General features: G+C 44.4%; 1 protein-coding gene across 1 annotated transcript in view; it reads right to left on the minus strand.

Annotated features, from left to right (window-relative positions):
- Positions 1-14,658, minus strand: part of SLC38A1 (solute carrier family 38 member 1) — a 37,180-nt gene extending 22,522 nt beyond the window's left edge. Inside the window, exons 1-2 of the mRNA XM_084206621.1 lie at positions 14,244-14,658; positions 5,470-5,682 (exon numbers count right to left, since the gene is read on the minus strand). Of these exons, the coding sequence (XP_084062747.1) occupies positions 5,470-5,588 (119 nt within the window). The 5' untranslated portion in view covers positions 5,589-5,682; positions 14,244-14,658. The remainder of the gene's footprint in view (positions 1-5,469; positions 5,683-14,243) is intronic.
- Positions 14,659-17,394: the final 2,736 nt, after the last annotated feature.

A 17,394-nucleotide genomic window follows, 5' to 3' on the forward strand; every position in this document is an offset into this window, starting at 1 on the left:
GGCATAGATGGCAAAATGTAAGTAGTATTTTAGCTGGGTCTTTTGCAATTTTGACTCCTGCCTATTGGTCTGCTTTGATTTCCTTTATATCAATGAAAAAGAACTAGCGGCTTCTCCTGTGTTTTTTAAATACTAACTTCAGCAACTAATTTGCTGCAAAATATAGACATGATGTCAGATTTACCAGTTCTAACACAGTTGGAATAGATGGCTGAACTTCCCCCACCATTTTATGAAGTGCAAAGCAACCACTTCTTAGATAGACTGATCTGAAATTAGCTTTCCAAAGCTCACCTTGTAGGTATTTCATCCTTGTGGAATAAAATCTCAACCTGATTCAGAGCATGTGCTTTTTCTCTTTCATGTCTGTTTAAAGCCCATCTCTTGAACACAGGCAGCAGAGTGTGAATGGCTTGAAAAAGACATTCCGGCTCTCTCTCGAAACACCCTGCAGGCAATTTGTACAGGCAGGAGCACAGAGAAAAGTTTTGTCTCTTTTGGATTTGTAACTGCTGCTGGGAACATCTGCAGACTTTGCCTTCTTCTGTCATTTATGGAGATCATGTGTCATTTTAGATTTTGTCAAGAGTTATGATAGAAGTCACTAGTCTGCTCCCCCCAGTTCTGCTCACCCCCCTGCAGCCAGTTCCCCCTTAATAATTACAAAAATAACAAATTTGTGCACAGTATTATTATTGCCTTCTGGCATTAAATTTCCATGAAAATTATTGTTAAAAAACGAATACAGGATAAAGACAACACATGAGTAACACTGCTTGAATATAAAAGTGACCGCGGGACTTTCCATTAGAATACTTCTGACAGAATAAACAGCTTCTGCAAAGCTGGTATCTTCCACAGCCAGCAAACATGTTATTTCCTCCTGGATGCGACTTTGAGAGAACCAGTCTGATTTGATAAATTGATCCAAAGTACTTTCTTCTGAGTTAGTTCTAGAGTAAAAATGGAGTTGGCTTGTTGCCTGGCTGGGCTCATCATCAACTCATCACACTGCACTTTTCTGCATTTATGCTGTGTGATGTGTACAGGAGGGCAGTCAGACATGGGAATGAGGGTGCTGGGACCCCAAACCATGAGGTACATAGCCCTGAGCCCAGCTTTCTTATGGGGGACTTCCCAGCCCCTGCCTCCCAGCCCCAGGACAGCTGGTGCAGACAGCCCAGCAGCCATGCAGTACAGGGGGGTGTGGGCTCTGCCAGTGCTGCATTTGCTGTTGCAGGCAACTTAACCTGCAAGTCCAGAGCAGAGGTCTGCCTTGGGACAATGCTTGGTGAGGCCATACCATATGCCAGACAAGTTTTCCACAAATGAAAAATATTACTGATCTTAAATGAAATAAAATGAAAAAAAAAAAAAAAAAAGTAGGGTGAAAGGTAATCCAATGAATTCAGCAGAAACAAATTTTATCAAGTTATTGCTTTTTATGAACTTTGTTTTTTTTTATTTCAGGGTGTTTTTTTCCCTTAGAGCATATGAAAGGAAACATATGCTGGAGTACTGGAATTTCTAGTTAAACTGTGCCATGCATCTGCTCTGCTTAATAGACGTGCTTAGAAAACAAGCCATTCATTGTCACAGAATGTTGTCTTTTTGACCTTTCCGAAGATGACACAAATTAAGTGAAACGCCTGTTGACGCCGCCTCTCCCAGCCCTCCCAAGGATCAGAGGCCAGCTGTGAGAGGTGCTGTGGCAGTGCACTGTAGGACTGTCTGTGCCATCAAAGCCTTGAGACTCCCTGACAAGCATGAAATCCATTTGCATGTTTGCTGTCTTCATTTCATATGCTTTACCCACCATGAAAGACATAACCTGTTCTTACATATTTCTGCTTTCCTGTTGTTGTTTCCTGCATCATAGCTGGGTATGAACAGACTATACAAAACTTTTCAGATACATTAATGAAATATCCCAGCCAAGATATAATGACCTCATCTTGTGATGCATGAAGCCTCGCAGCTGGGCTGGAAAGAATATCTTAATTTAATTATTTTCCTGGTTTGATTTAGTGCAAAGTAGAAACTTAGCCTTATTGATAAAGTGGTTTAAAAAGGATGATGTTTAACTACGGTTTCCAAATTTAATTTATTTAAGGACTTCAGTGAGAAATGTTTGATTAAGGTGATACCCCCAAGCTAACCACTTTGGCTAAGCAGAGTTAGCCAAAAACCATTTAGCCATCTCAGATACGTTTAAACATAATTAAATTAAAATGGTATTTTACAATGCCTTAAACATTTGTTAGGGAAAACGAGTTTTGCCAAGATGACAGAACTTTATCCTTAGGCAGCTTCTTAAACTGCATGCTAACTTGAGCAGTGGCAAAGATTCCCAGGGCAGGCATGAACAAGAAACACAGAGGAAAGCTTGATCTGACTTACACTATGAAACTTGGACCAGATCTTAGCATACCTACTAACAACCTTGTTAACTGAACAGGGGGTACTGATAACTTACTAGCAGCTGTAAACCAAGACAGGAATTCAGACATCAGCTTCTTGAGGGCATTGTCATAGTTATAGTCAAGGAGTAAGTTATCTAAATACTGATTTACAATTATGTGCAGAGATGGCAAGGTTTATAGCCAGGAGACATAGTTAAAAGTCACAAAATCCATGTCTGGGTTTCATGCAAATCTCTGAACTGACATTTTCATAAGACATTCCCATTCAACATCTGCATACAAAGAAAAAGCCCTCTTAGTACAGCCTCTTCAAATCAACATATATTTAGGCCCAGAAAAGGCTGGAAAGCCAAAGGAACATACAGGATTATTTTCCAAGATCAAGAAATATTTGGAGTTTACAGCCAGCTTTGGAATCGGCTTGTGCCTGGTGTACCATCTCCAAAAGACCCTTAAAAAGTGGCTTTACATTGAGAAATACAGAGTGCAAAATCAAACATGTTGAAACAACAAAAAAGTAAGTTGGTTGAAAATTACAGATCTAATCTAAAGCTCAAGTGAAATCAACAGAAAAAGTCCCACTGATTTTGATGGGCTTGGGCATTTTACAAGGCCTCACATCACGTGCCAGGCAGCAAAAAAAGTGCTGCTTTCTATGCCTGTTAACCTCTTACTCCATGGAAAAAAAGGTGTTTGCCAAAATAGCTATAGGAAGGGACTAACCACATCCTTTCAGGATGCAGGGGTGCAGAGCAGGATACGCCTGCCTGCTCGTCACACAGGATGGCATGGAGGTGCTTGCGCAGGGCTGAGCTGTGGTGGCTCAGGGACAGCCTCAGCCCCAGGGCATGCTGGCAGGGCTGCACTGGTGCCACCGTGCTGCTGCGCTAGTGCCAGCTGTGGCCAGTGTGAGCTGCCTTGAAACTCTTGGTTTGGACATGGGGGGGACATGAACAAACTGAGATATACAGGGCAAAATAGTTATGGGTGGGACGCAAGCAGCTGTCCCGTGAGTACCTGGCCAGAGGGCTAAGAGAACTGTAACAGGCTATATCCTATAGCCAAATGACAGATTCTCCTGCAGAGGAAGCAAGTTCTCCAAAAAGGAATAGAAAATTGTGACATACGTTAACCTGCACTAAGAGCCAGAACAGCAATCAGATATTCTACCTCTGAGTTTCTGACCCTCTTTCCTTACTCCATTTTTCTTCTTCCTTTTGCAGGATCCAGCCCAGATCTTGACACACTTACTATGCCTTGACTCCACAGAGCACACACATTGTGATCACAGAGGACCAGGCACATACAGCACACTCCTTCCCCACCCTCCATAAACATTCACTGACAATGAAGCGCCAGCAGGGTTTTTCCCCATAACAGTTACTGATGGCATCAGCCAAAGTGCTGGGGAGGCACAGCCAGCCCGGTATAGCCACTCCTTGTCTCAAGGATATAAATCCTCAACAGCCTCCAGGGAGTGAATTTACCGCTGTCAGCCCCTAAGCTCCTCTCCTTACAACATGAACCAGCAGGAAAGCAAGCAGGTTCATACTGGAACTGTTTTGTTTTGGCAAACTTGGAGGGGTTTTTGTCTTTCTCTCGCCTTTCTTTTTTTTTTCCTTTCTTTTTTTTTTTTTTTTAACAGAAGTGGTTTGTGTTTCATTTTGGCACTTTCCATCAAAGCAATTGCATCAGAAAATTCCTGACCAGCTCTAATCTTCATCAGCGCAGCTGCGCTGCGGTCACAGCACCGCCCGCCCTGCCGGTGACGGCCCCAGGACTTCCCCGGGGCTGGTGGGGACAGGCTGCCACCCTCCTGCCACCTCCTGCCCCCACCCCCGCACCAGCCGGGCCCCCTGCTCTGTCCCACGCTACGGCTGGCTGGTTTTGCTGCTTGAATGGTGTGGACAATGCTGGGTGCTTATTCCCACACCTCTCACCAAGATCCTGGTCCACCCATGCAGTTGCGAGTCGCACGCCTGACTCTAACCTCACCTAGGAAAAAACAGCTCTGAATTTCGTTTTAACTCTAGAAAGTGAGTTTCTCACGTAGCTGGAGAGGATGCTGCCAACAGGAAGAAAAGGCATGAGGAGAAGATTTTAAAGATCATAAAATAGATGGTGGCAGCCCCGCAGAAGGGATCAAAACGATGTGCTGGCACAGGCTTCCATCCCTATTGCAGGCACTGACTGGCTGGCCCTGTGCTCCACCTTGGTTTGCAATATTTGAACAGGAAGTTTGATCAAAACAGAGCTTTCTATTTTACAGCTCACAAAATACAAACAGGGTCTGTCAGCAGGTCTCTGCTGTAAACTGGATGGCTCAGCACCTGTTGGAGGCTGGCAGGAAGGGCTGGAGAACTGCACTCTGGAGAAAAGGCAGCTCTTCAGAAATGACTGTAAGCTTATAGAAAAAGCCAACAGCCTAATAATTGTATTGATAATAATTTTAACTAATAATTTTCACCAATATTGATGCCTTTTTTTAACCTTGATCTGAGTTAGGTGTAAGGCAGTTTTACCATCTTGCCACCCCTGCCTCAAGGGAGCAAACCGCTGCCCAGTTTATCATTGCAATTTTGTCAAATTGCAAATGCAGACTGGAACTACAATTGCTGCCAACCACACCAGCTGTAACCCCCCCAGAGCTTGGATACATGGAGGTGGCCAGACAAGCCAAAATTGTCCTACCGGAGATTAAAAGTCAACTAAGAGACTTCCCCAAAATTATGCCATTGTATTGTTATTACTTCTTTGCTGTGTGGAAGAAGACATCTGAAAATTTTGGCTTTTTGCTGCATTATATGCTTATGAATTTTATTAGACTAATTTGAAAGATTCAAAATGATGAATAAATTGCTACTCTGTTTGCTTTATCTGCTATTGCAGCCCATGCCCAACAGATGTTACGTATGAAATTCAAATTACATCTTCAAATGGAGCATGACTTGGTAATGAATAAATCAAGATATATACTGAAAATTAGAATGCTGCTTTTAAACAGTGTGTTTCTTAGCAGAGGCAACGTCAGTGGAAAAATACTCACCTATTTATCTGGCCGTTTTCCACCTCTGTGAAATCATTTGAATCATTGCTGATGTTATCATCTTCAGGGACAGTCATATTCTGCAATTCGGTCAGTTCTAATCCAGCTTTGAAAGGCATGCTGGGTGAGGAGCTGTGCCTATCCAAGTGGTTCTTCAAATACTAGTGTTTGGTTGGTATCTTGTGAGTAAACTGCAGCCACAGTGTCAGCAACCTAAATAAAACAAAAGCAAAAAATCCAAGATGTATACCACCAACAGCAGGCAATATCACCAGGAGAAACCAGTGAAACCTGCACAGGAGGGACATCCATACCAACCAATTTTGTACTGTTAGAGGGACCTCAGGTTATTATCTAAATACATTGCAGAACAGTAGTAACCTTGTATGTCTTAATGAGATATACCTCACTAACCTGTCCTGCAATCTATTGCTGAAGACAGCAATTTTTTTAAACTTGTGAGCAAACCCAGCCTGTTTGCTTCAGGAAAAAAATTAACCTCAAATTAAAGAATAGAAAATATTTGCTTGTCCAAGTCCCAATTCAATATCTGGAGTTTGTCTTCTGTATGCTCTCCATTCTAGTTAAAAATATAAAATACGTCCATGCTGATGCTAAGTGGGATACAAAGAGGGATAGAGTTATCCCGGTACTCTGTTGTACTAATACATGCATTCCAACCTGTTAAGGATTTTTGGGAAAGCACGGGCGCAGTGGATGCTTTGTTCAAATTTTTGGATGGTTAAACTTGTTATGAACAAGGAGAGAAACAGAAAAAACCAAAATCCCTAAGTTCATGTATCACAGAAAGAGCGATGTACACCTTTGTGTCAAGCAGTTATTATCTAGAGACCAGGTGATCTCTCTTCTCATAGATGTGTTCCGTAAAAGCACAGAGAAGGGCAGCAAAGGCAGATCAGAGAAGTCTGCTACAGTGACATACTTCCTCATCTGCAATGCAAATCAACTGAAAGACCAATATTTTCCGGAGTCCAACCACTCTCGGCTGAGCCACAACTCCAGCGTGGTAGTGAGGCAACAGCATGTTACTCACAAACAAGCTCCTGCACCACAACTCTCTCAATTCCCATTTTTTGAATGAATTTCCTGCCAAACAACTATTCAGCCTGGGGTACATGGTGAACCCTCAGACACCAGATTAATTTGGGGATATTTTAAAATTCTCAGGGCTACCTCAAAGCCATCAAACTGCATGCAACCACAGAGGCAGGAGCATCCCCAGGCTCTTGCAGGGCGAGACAGGAGGATGTAGTTCACTTGTTCAGTTATGACATCTGCCTGTTTCAAATTAAGTTTACAGAAGCCAGTACTTCTGTTTTATACCACATCCCTACCGCACAGAAGATAGCTTTGCAAATGAGCAGTTTTTTCCCTGTAAATACTTTCTCAGAAACGCCATTTTCAATTCCTCAAGAGCCCACCCTGTCCAAAATCAGGCGCCAAGTTTAAAGGCCACCCTCTAGGCTAACAGCAGGATTCCTTCTCTCCAGCTGAAGGAGCAGCTAGGCATGTGATTATAGTGGCAAACACTCCTGGTGAAAGGGTAGAGTTTGGGGTGTGTGAGCTGGGTACTTTTCAACTCCTCTGCAAAAGAGATTTCCACTACAGATACCAGGAGAAAACTGCTCAGGTATTAAAATGTTGGCACATTAAAATATTAAAAAAAAAATTGATTTAGGCTGCTGATAAATAAATGCAGACTGGCAAGCAGAGGGTGGTTTTAGCATTCTGGAACAGTCTTCCCAGAGGCTGGCTGCAGGGATAAAATAGTCTACCTATTTTGGAAGAGAAGCACAATCTTTTTATAAAAGGATAAAGCCACAGGAGACGGTGACTGCTGAGGTGGCAAGACCAAGCCCACTGAATTCTGAAGTTTCTTGTGACAATGAGTTCCTAAAATAAACAATTTCTTAAGAGACCCGACAACCTCTGTACCAGGATCTGGGTCCCCTGGCATTTTACAGCCTGTGTAAAGGTTCAGCTGAGATTCAAGCAGAGAAGCTTTTCCTTTAGGTACCGTTTTGCATCATGATGCCCAGGAGGATTTTCAGAACTGCCTTGACATTGCCTGTGCTTAATAAATTCCCCATTAAGTGTTTCAAAAGCAGGTGCTGAAATTAGCAGCAGTGTGAGGTAAGCAGTGCACTGGAGAGCCGGCTGCACGGCTCACTGACGTGCGGCTCCAGCTTCGCCCTCTGCCCCTCTGTCACTGAACACTACAGCACCAGACTGGCAGGAACACAGCTCCCTGCTTCACTTCATTCCCAAGGAATCTTTGCAGCACAAAAGTGACAAGCTTTGTGTTTCAACCAAAGCCCTGCTTCTACAGAAAACTAATTGAATGAGGACTTCAAGGGCATGTAGTGATAGGACAAGGTGCAATGGCTTTAAACTGAAAGAGGACAGGTTTAAGTTAGGTATTAGGAAGAAATTCTTCACAGTGAGGGTGGTGAGGCACTGGAACAGGTTGCCCAGAGAAGTTGTGGATGCCCCATCTCTGGAGCTGTTCAAGGTCAGGTTGGATAGGGCTTTGTACACCCTGGCATAGTGGAAGGTGTCCTTGCCCATGGCAGAGGGACTGGAATGAGGTGATCCTGAAGCTCTTTTCCAACCCAAACCCTTCAATGATTCTATAGAACAGAGCAAAATCCTAGAGCAAGCTGAAGCACCAGCAATCATTTCAGCAGACTCCATGTTTCAGACAGATGAGTTGCTCCTGAAGCATCATGTCAGTGAGCACATCTCTGAATATGTGTCAGGTTCTTGCTGGGGTAAGTGATTTACTAAAAAAACACCATAACAAAAACAAACAAACAAAAAAATCTTGAATGAAATAATTCATAGCTCTTCCAAGTATGAGAAAACCTGATCTCAGTGCCAAAATATGAGGTGGGTGAGGAGAGAGTGGTGGGGCTGAGAACTTAAGTTTTCCTTGTCATGGCATGAACTCATCACAGATCTCTGGCAAATTAAAACCAACATGTCCTCTGCGTCTCTACCTATAAAATTAAGATGGTAATAGTGACACTAACACTCAGTTTGTGAAGTGCTTGAAGATTTAGAGACAAAGGGTGATACAAGTGTGACACCTGGAATAAAACACTATGCAAATCACAAAATTTCTGCAATGATAACTTTAGCTTAGAGATATACAGAGAAAACCCTTTGTCACTGCTAATTACTCTGGGCACTCTGCACAGTCAATGGAGTATAGGTGGTCACATGAATTTCATCCCCAAATCACCTACTCTAAACCTCAAGTTCACCCATGTGACAAATCGCAGAGCCTAAATAAAATCTAAAATCCCAGAAGGTTAGGGTTCATGTCAACTAGCTAAATTCCCTACAAATCCAGTATCCACCCCAGGCCTGTCACTTGGCCTCTACAGCAGAGCCTGGTGCTGCTGGAGGACAGCCCCCTGACTCATGGGAGGGGTCTGCAGTCACACTGAGCTGATCCCTGCAATTGCTCCCAAAAGGAGATTCAACACTGGGATAGCTGAGCAAGTTGCCACCTCAGGTGTACATGCACTAGTGCTGTGAGAAAAAAATCCCAAAATTGCTTCACTAATAAAAATTCACCATATGTTGATACTGAGCTATAATGGAAGCAGCAGGGTAATATTTGTACTTTTAAGGCCTTTTCATTCAAGAAATGTCTTAAAAGACCTGCAAATAAAAATGCTATGTTGGCAAGAGTTCTTAGGCTGAGCTTTATTCCTAGCTCACATTGAAAGACAGTAAATAATCATGTGAATAGTGACTGCAGAAATTCCAATCACCTCAGTGCCTACTACTCAGTGCCAATCACTGTGCCTACTACTCTGTCCTAGTCTGTCCTCAGCCTTAAACCTCTCAAATTGAAAACTTCCAGACACCCACCATCAAACCTCTCCTTCCAGACACACACTTAGTAAATCATAAAGGACAAATCAGAATTTTGCTCTTGCTTCAAATTTTTCTACTCAGATGGGCAAGCACTCTCTCTTGTAAAAGGCATCACCCAAAGAGAAAATCAGCAAAGAGCTAATGACTCTTCAAAACGAACCTCAAGGATCTGTGTTTGGTAGCTGACCCAGCTCCTCTGTTTAGTAGAAAAAGCATTGCTAGCAGCTTGGCTTTCTCTTTAAATATCCCATGATATGTCTTGTAAAAGTCATTACAGATAATTTATTTGCTGTGTGCTCCTTGTAGAATATGGGAAAGATTACAACTGGTCACAACTTCAGGAGGACTCTGAGATGACAGAAGAAGATAAAATGAGTTTATTATTTTCAAGGACACTGAGACCTTCACAAGCCATTAAAACATATTCCAAGAACCATAGTAATTTTTTCTGTTGACTTGTGAAACATTAAAAAAAAAAAATCCCTGCAACTCCATTTTCCTGGACTGTTAAAATTCCACAAGAGCAGTAATGGGATCAAAAACTTTATGTATGAAAAAAAATATGATAATACAATCTATTTCTTCTGGTTCATGCATGAATCCTTTCTAGGCCATACATGAAGAGGTATAATCTCAGAAAACACTTTGCCAGAAGCTGTGTTTCTAGAAAGATCATCCCTCCTGCTAGCAATCACAATGGCTTAATTCACGCGCCATATTTTTTTCATATCCTGTAAATGACAGTTCCAAAAGTGTCATCTTAAGGCACATGGCTGCTCAAAAGCTGACCCAGTACATGAGAGGCATTTGGGTAAGTGGCCAATCTGGACAACATCTAGTCCATCTCTGGGTACGGTTTTTGCAAGATGTCCTTTCACTGCGCACTTCATTCGCTGCGCGCTTCCTGCAGTCAAATGGTCTTGGAACTGGTAAATACCCAAAACACACTAAGCACTTTTAGCTATGGAAATCACAATAATTCGCTCAAAATACAAAATGTGACTCAACTTTCTTCTCAAAGAGAGTTTTGCCAAGAAAAACTTGGTTGGTTACAAGTCATCAGAACCCTGCGCTTGAGTTTCACACAAGTTTTTATTCCTGCAAAGCCTGAGATGTGATACGTCTTTCTTTGCTCATACTTTTGAAAGTTCTTTCAAAGAAGAGCAATATGACCAGTAAGGCACCCTGGATATAAATAACGAAACAGAGACCGAAACTCTGTGCACAGACTATTCACTTAAATGACAGAAAGCAAGAATAGGCTTTATACGTAACAGTATCACACCGGGAGGCAGGGAAGCAACTATCACCTTTTTGTTCTGCATTGGTGACACCTGACATGAGGGACATAAAGCTCCAGACTTACTCTTCATCTACAGAAAGGACAAAATGGAGAGATTAGAGAAGAGCCACTGAGATAACAAAGAGCTTGGAAATTAGACTGACTCACATCCACAGAGCAAACATCTGCAGTGCCTGAAATGTCATTGCCTCCTCAGCTCTGTCCCTCTGCAGCAGGCTGCAGCCACAGGAGCAGCGGAAGGAACGGGGTTCACTCCAGCCCCAGTGGTGTCCCAGCTGGGCCCAGGTGCCACAGAGAACCAACAGGGCGCTGGCACCCGCCTGTCCTGCCCATCAGGGCAGTGCCAGGATGGAAGAGGGCAGCTTGGTGCCCAGGAGGCCTTGGCGCTGCTGCAGCTGTTTGCTTGGTGTCTGCAGGGCACCACCACTCCTCCCTCTCACAGCCCCCACAGCGTGCAGGATGGAAACAGTTAAAAGATAAGATAGGGGGTGGGAAAACAAGCGACAGAAGTCTTGGGAAGGAAGCTCAGAAAAGGGTGCCATAAAACAGAAGTGATGAGAACAAATGTGGATGGTCAGCCTTTCTCTTGGCAGTGCACGACCTTGTGCTGCAACAGGAAAATGTTCCTGCTCTGCCCCATCACTGTCCACGCTGCCCTGCCATGCTGCCATGAAGAAAGGGAAGACAGTCCCAAATTAAGTTTCGACAGGCTACTCAGCTGATCAAAGGCAGGCAAATAAGAAGCCATAAAATCCCAGTCTGATTCACCAAGTGATTCATTACTTTAGGCAAAACACTTAAAGATGAGCCATAAAGGAAAATGGTTTTAAGTACATTTTTGTTTTGAGCCCTTCCCAGTCAAATTAGGAAAGGCATTTGGCAGAGGAATATAGTCACATTTTTTCCTAATTATATTTCTTTGTGAAATCCTCTCAACAGTCTTGGTTTTCAGAAGAGATCCCACAACGCACTGCCACAAATAAATGTGCTCTTGTCTTCCACAGAAAGTGGAAATGCTCTATGAGTGGGGCCTTATGGGTCACTGCAACAAAACACACTATCCAGATGTATTTCTAAGGGTTAAACAGCAGCTCTGAAATTCCCATTTAAATAAACTTTTGTACTACAGAAGGAAGAATCCTTTGTATAAGTTCATGTGTAACTCACTTTTCCTCTGCCCCAGTTTACAAGTAATTTCTCTGCCACAGTTTTCTTGACTGTTAGAGACTCAAAGCAATATTTACCTGATAAGCTTGGTCAAATATTGTAAGAGCTAACTGCAAAACATGTAAAAGCTGCCATTTTTCCCAAGAACAGCTGCGCAAACTTCTTGGTTGGGTTAAGGTCACAGCAGTAAGTATCCATCAGAAAGAAAACTGAATTCGGGTTTAAAATATTTAAATATTTCCACAACATCCACTTGTCTTCACAATACAACTTGTATGTGATGGTTATTATCATGTTAGTTGCTACGCAGATTCCAACAGAAATGAGCAAGATGCTAAAAAGAGAGAAGAGCACAGGAGAGAGTCCCATTTCTGCTCGGTCACCACTCTTACACTGCTAAGAACAAGCTCCCAAAACAGCAAACACAGACAAAATGTAGGACAGAGACCCAGGATGAGCAGCTTCCAAGCAGGAAGGCCGAGAGAGCACTGCCTCCCCTTCCATCTTTTAAAACCCTTGCAAAAAGCAGAATTTGGGCACGAAGGATGATTGATCCTCCACATTTTACAGCAGTCTGCAGAAAGGCTCAAACTCAGGGGATAATCCTCTTCACACGGGAATGTGCAGCTTGGTGCTCACTGCCAACAACCGTCTCCCATCCTCACCCAGCCTGGAGAGCCCAGTTGGTCCAACTACAGCATAAATAGTCTCAAGTGACGAGACTGAGGATGCTGCAGTGTGCTTCAGTGAAGTGCTCTCTCTATGGTGCCTCTCAAAAACAAAAAAACCCGACCTTCCGAAAAGGCAAAGTCAAATAGGAGTCATTCAGTACGACAGTGAAGCAGATCCCATTTTAGTCAGTGAATTTCCACCGAGCCTCAGCAGAAGGCCTCTGCTCACCAGCAATATGGCAGTTCCGAGATTTCACGCAGGTTTTGCAAAGCAGATTTCAGCGCTATTTTGGCAGGGGCTCCTGGCCTGGAAAGGGCAGCTATTGATACCTATATCCTTCAGCAACAGATGGAATTTCCTTTTAGAGGCTTTTTAAACAAAGTTGGTGTTTGGGTAGCAAATTAAGTAAAATTTAGATGGAGGATGCTGTTTCTTTCTCCCCCTGCAGCTGTTTTTGTTACTTCTGATCTATGAAGGTTATTCTCAGAATGTAGAGGATTTTTGCTTTGTTTTGGTTTTTATTCCTGCAACATTTTATCATCTTTTTCTTACACTTTACTTCTAGAACAATGTCCGTTCTATGTTATTTTGCCTTTCAAGCACAAGTAAAAGCCAAATAAACCTGAAGGTGAACGAAGCACAGCACAGGTTCCTATTTATAATTTGGACTAGAGGATGGCAGAAATGCCCAACAGCAGTCTGGGACTCTGAATAGCCTACGGACATGCGGTGAGTTCAGCGGGTGGCACAAGGAAACCATAGCTTCTCCTTCCACAAAACCAGCTGCCAGATCCAGGGTTTATTTCAATCCTTCCAATGTCACATAAACAAAGCACGGCTTTACACACCTCATCGTCTCCTCCCTCACAAGGAAACAGACACATCCTAGCTACAGGTTGCACTACGAACTCTGCAAAACAATGGAACAAGCCCCCTGCCACAGGAGCGAGCTGGACGTACACACACGTGAGCCAAAGCACCCCCGGGCATTCGCTCGGGCCTCTTTTTGTTCTCGCCTCTGCTCACCAAAAGCGACCACCTCAGCTGTTACTATGTATTTACGGGCACCACGCACACGCGTGCGCGCCGTGGGCCCAGCCTGCATTTTCTGAATACCGTAAAACTTGCGCTGACCCCACGGCAGCGCTGGGTTTAAGTGAAAGGCAGGAACGCTCCCCGGGCATGGCTACACCGCGGCCGCGCACCCTGCGGGGGCTGCGGCACCCGCGACCCGGCCGTCATAAGGGGCAAACTCATTTATTATTACTACATTTTTGTCGCTGCCAGAGGAAGCCCGTAGCCGCAGGCTGCCAGTTTTTGTTTTATTTCTGCGGGTTTTGCTTGTTTGTGGGTTTTTTCCGCAAACTGCTGCCCGCCTCAGCAGTCGGCGAGTGCAGCATCTCCTCCCGCCTCCGGCGCGGCAGGGGGAGATACCGCATGGCCGCCCCGTCCCCGCGTCCCCTCCGCCCCGCCGGGCTCCCCGAGCCCCGCCCGGCTCGCCGCTCGCGTTTTTAGGGTTTGCACTGGGCAGCACGAGGGGCGAGCAGACACGTTTTGCAGGGGATGGGGGGAGGGTTGCGCAGACGGCGGGGACAAAGCGCGGGCGGCGGCGGGCTCCGGGCTCCGGGCTCCGGCCCGCGCTGCGCGGCCGCGGCGAGGAGACAAAGGGTGCGCGGGGAGCCGCGGCCCCATCCCTCCGACTGCATTAGCTGCTGCTGCCTACCTTCCCCAGGAGCCGCGGGGACCCTCTGAGAAGCGATCCACCTTTTCCGCCGGGATCCGACTGGAGAACCCCGACAAATAATTACAGTGATAAAAATAAAATAAAATTTAATAAAAAAAAAAAAAAAAAAGAAGAAGAAGGAGAAGAAGAAGAAAAAGGGGAGAGAAGGGGGGAAAATGAAACTGGCGAAACGAAAACGACGAGAAAGATGCCCTTCCTCCTCCCGCCGCGGGTGTGTGCATGTGGAGGTGGGCGGGCTGGCGGGAGCGCGCCGGGAGCGCGCCGCGCGCGGCCGGCGCCGGGGCCGCGCCTCAGGTGCCGCGGGGCGCGGAGGCTCCGCGGAACGGCTGCTCACACGTGTCCGGGCAGGGGAGCCACGGCACCCCCGACACGCCCAGCTCCCCGGCCGCACGGACGTTCAACACCTTTCCTTTAAAAAAAACCCAAAAAACCAAAAAAAACCCCGAATTTTTTACTCTTTTTACAGCAGACTAATTTTTTTCGCGCCACGGTTGGAGAAGCCCTCCTGGCAGGCAGACTGGATTTTTGTGACTTGTAATGGCTACGGAAGTTCTGGCACTATTGTGTTAGCGATCTGCTGTTCTGTCATGCAAAAGGTATATGCTGGAAATGCTGCCATTTGTGCAAGAGGTCGGAGTATTTCCTGCTGGGGCAAGACACCTTCCTCAAAATGAACTCAATGCACAGATTATTTGCTGTAGCTTGTTATTTCCATCCTAATATCTAGAAAGCATTGCATGTGCTTTTTGGCTTGGAAAAAAACTTTTCAAGAACTAACCTGAAGCAAGATGGTATTGCAGCTGTCCTTGGCTCCCCTCCCCTGCAGAACACATGACTTGCATGGGATATCACAAGGCAACAAATGAAAGGGTGATGGAGCCTGTGGGTTTGGGTGCAGTTTGCTTGGCTACCCATGGAGGGTAATGGCTTCTGGGAAGCTTTCATGGCAACTCTTTCAGAAACTTCTTGAGGTGCTTGCTCTGGAATTTCCACTACTACTGTGTCTCCTAAATGTCAGGCCAAAAAGGCAGATGACACACATGAAGAAATGTGGTTTCCAAATTACTGACTTTGCATATAGAAATTGGATTCCTGTTTTGGTGCTTTCAGCAGTTTTGGGGTTTTTTTATCCTCAGTAGGCCAGTTCACAGAAACATAGAACAGTTTGGGTTGGAAGGACCTTTAAAAGTCATCTAGTGCAACCTCCAGCAATGAGCAGGGACATCTTCAACTACATCAAGTTGCTCAGAGCCCCATCCAGCCTGTCTTTGAATGTTTTCAGGGATCCACCTTCCCTCTGAGCAACCTCTTTGAGTTTCACCACCCTCATTTTCCTTATATCTAATCTAAATTGACCCTCCTTAGTTTAGACCCTTGTCCTATTGCAACAGGCCCTGGTAAAAAGTTTGTCACTTTCTTATAGACTCCTTTAGGTACTGAAAGGCCACAATAAGGTCTGCTTGGAGCCTTCTTTTCCCCAGGCTGAAAAACACCAACTCTTTCAGCCTTTTCTCATAGGAGAGGGGCTCCAAGCCTATGATCATCATCAGGACCCTACTGCTCCAAAGCCCCATGTGTCTCCTATGCTGAGGACCCCAGAGTTCTCTGAATAAGAAGTGCTGTGCAAACAGTAATTTAATCAACACCTATTGCACCCTGCTAGGACAAGAGCCATATCATCCCAGTTCTGAGAGTGAAGGCTGAGGAAGAGCTAGCTTAACAAGGGCATTAGGGCAAGGGCTGATCTTTCAACCTTACTCGTGTGATTAAACCTCCCACAACAGAATCGTGTTCCAGAGAAATTTAAGGTTGACTAAAGATGTGGGTCTGGATTTAAAGCCAGGGGCTTCACTCCCCACCCAGCCCTCATGCCAGAAAGCAGAGAAGCAGGTATTTACAATTCACTATGACTCAATTAGACTTATATATGGTAAACTGAAAATCAATATCTCCCCCAGATGATTGAATAAAAATGTGTATTATACAGTGGATGAGGTCAGGTGGTGTTACTGTAGGGAATAAGAAGAAACTACTTTGTTTTCTTAAAACAAAATACGTATCAGGCTCTCAGGTGAATGACCACTGATTTGATGTGTTCTGCTGCCTTCTTTCCTTTCATAGTTATAAAGGCAGACTATTCAATTCTTACGTTGTCATGTGCATTCTTAGAACGGAGGTAATCATTTTTCATAGAATTTTTTTTAAAAAAAGTCTTTTATATATATTTTAACCAGCTCCAAAAAATGATAGTATTTCTCAGGAATGTAAACTATTTTACTTTTCATCTTTAGTAGTTCAAATTTCTCCAATCTCCCTCTCAATATCTCTCTGATTTTTTTTTTATCACTGTTGGTTCTGTTTGCCTTGATATGCTGTGAAACTTTGATGCTTGTGGCAAGCCTCTTCTAGTTCTAGTTTTATGGTTTCTTGTAAGCTTTTTTTCCAACATGTTTTCATGGCAGTCACTCCTTATTGACCCTATTCACTCCTCCTGTGTCTTTCTCTTTATTATTTTCATTATCTTGTTCATATTCCTGGTTTAGAGATATACCACAAAGATTCAGGAATTTTCTGTAATTTTTTTTTCTGTTGCTGTCTTGGTTTCAAAAGACAGGTGCCTGCTAAAGAAGGCAGAAGCCTCCCCTGAAATGGAGAATGCAAACCCTCCACACCCTTCCGAATTGCTATGAATTTTAAATTAAGGGGCTCTCAGGCAAAAGATATGGGAGCAGGAAATAACAGTTCTTTAATAGGGAAGGAAAAAAAAAAAGGAAAAAATAAAGCAGTGCAATACACTAGAACAACATTGTCAGAGTCAGAACTCAACCTGACACCCTGTGGGTCAGGGTGTTGGTACCAGTCCAATTGGAAAAGTGGCTGCAGTCCTTTTCCAAAAAGTGTCAGGTGTGGTTCTGTTGGAGCAGGGGGGTCCTGTAGAAAAGGATGTATTCTTCCTCCACAGATCCGCGGAAGATGAAGCAGCGGCTTTTCTTCTGGGGAATCCAGTGGGAAGCTGTGCTGGTGTGTCAGACCCTCTGGATTATACCTGGGTAGGAATGCTTGGCTCCTCCCTCTGGGCGGAGCAGCTCACAATGGCATCTTATAGTTCTTCTCAGCCATGCAGTGATAG

The sequence above is a fragment of the Fringilla coelebs genome (genome assembly GCF_963513975.1).
Source record: "Fringilla coelebs genome assembly, chromosome: 5".
NCBI classification, from domain to species: domain Eukaryota; kingdom Metazoa; phylum Chordata; class Aves; order Passeriformes; family Fringillidae; genus Fringilla; species Fringilla coelebs.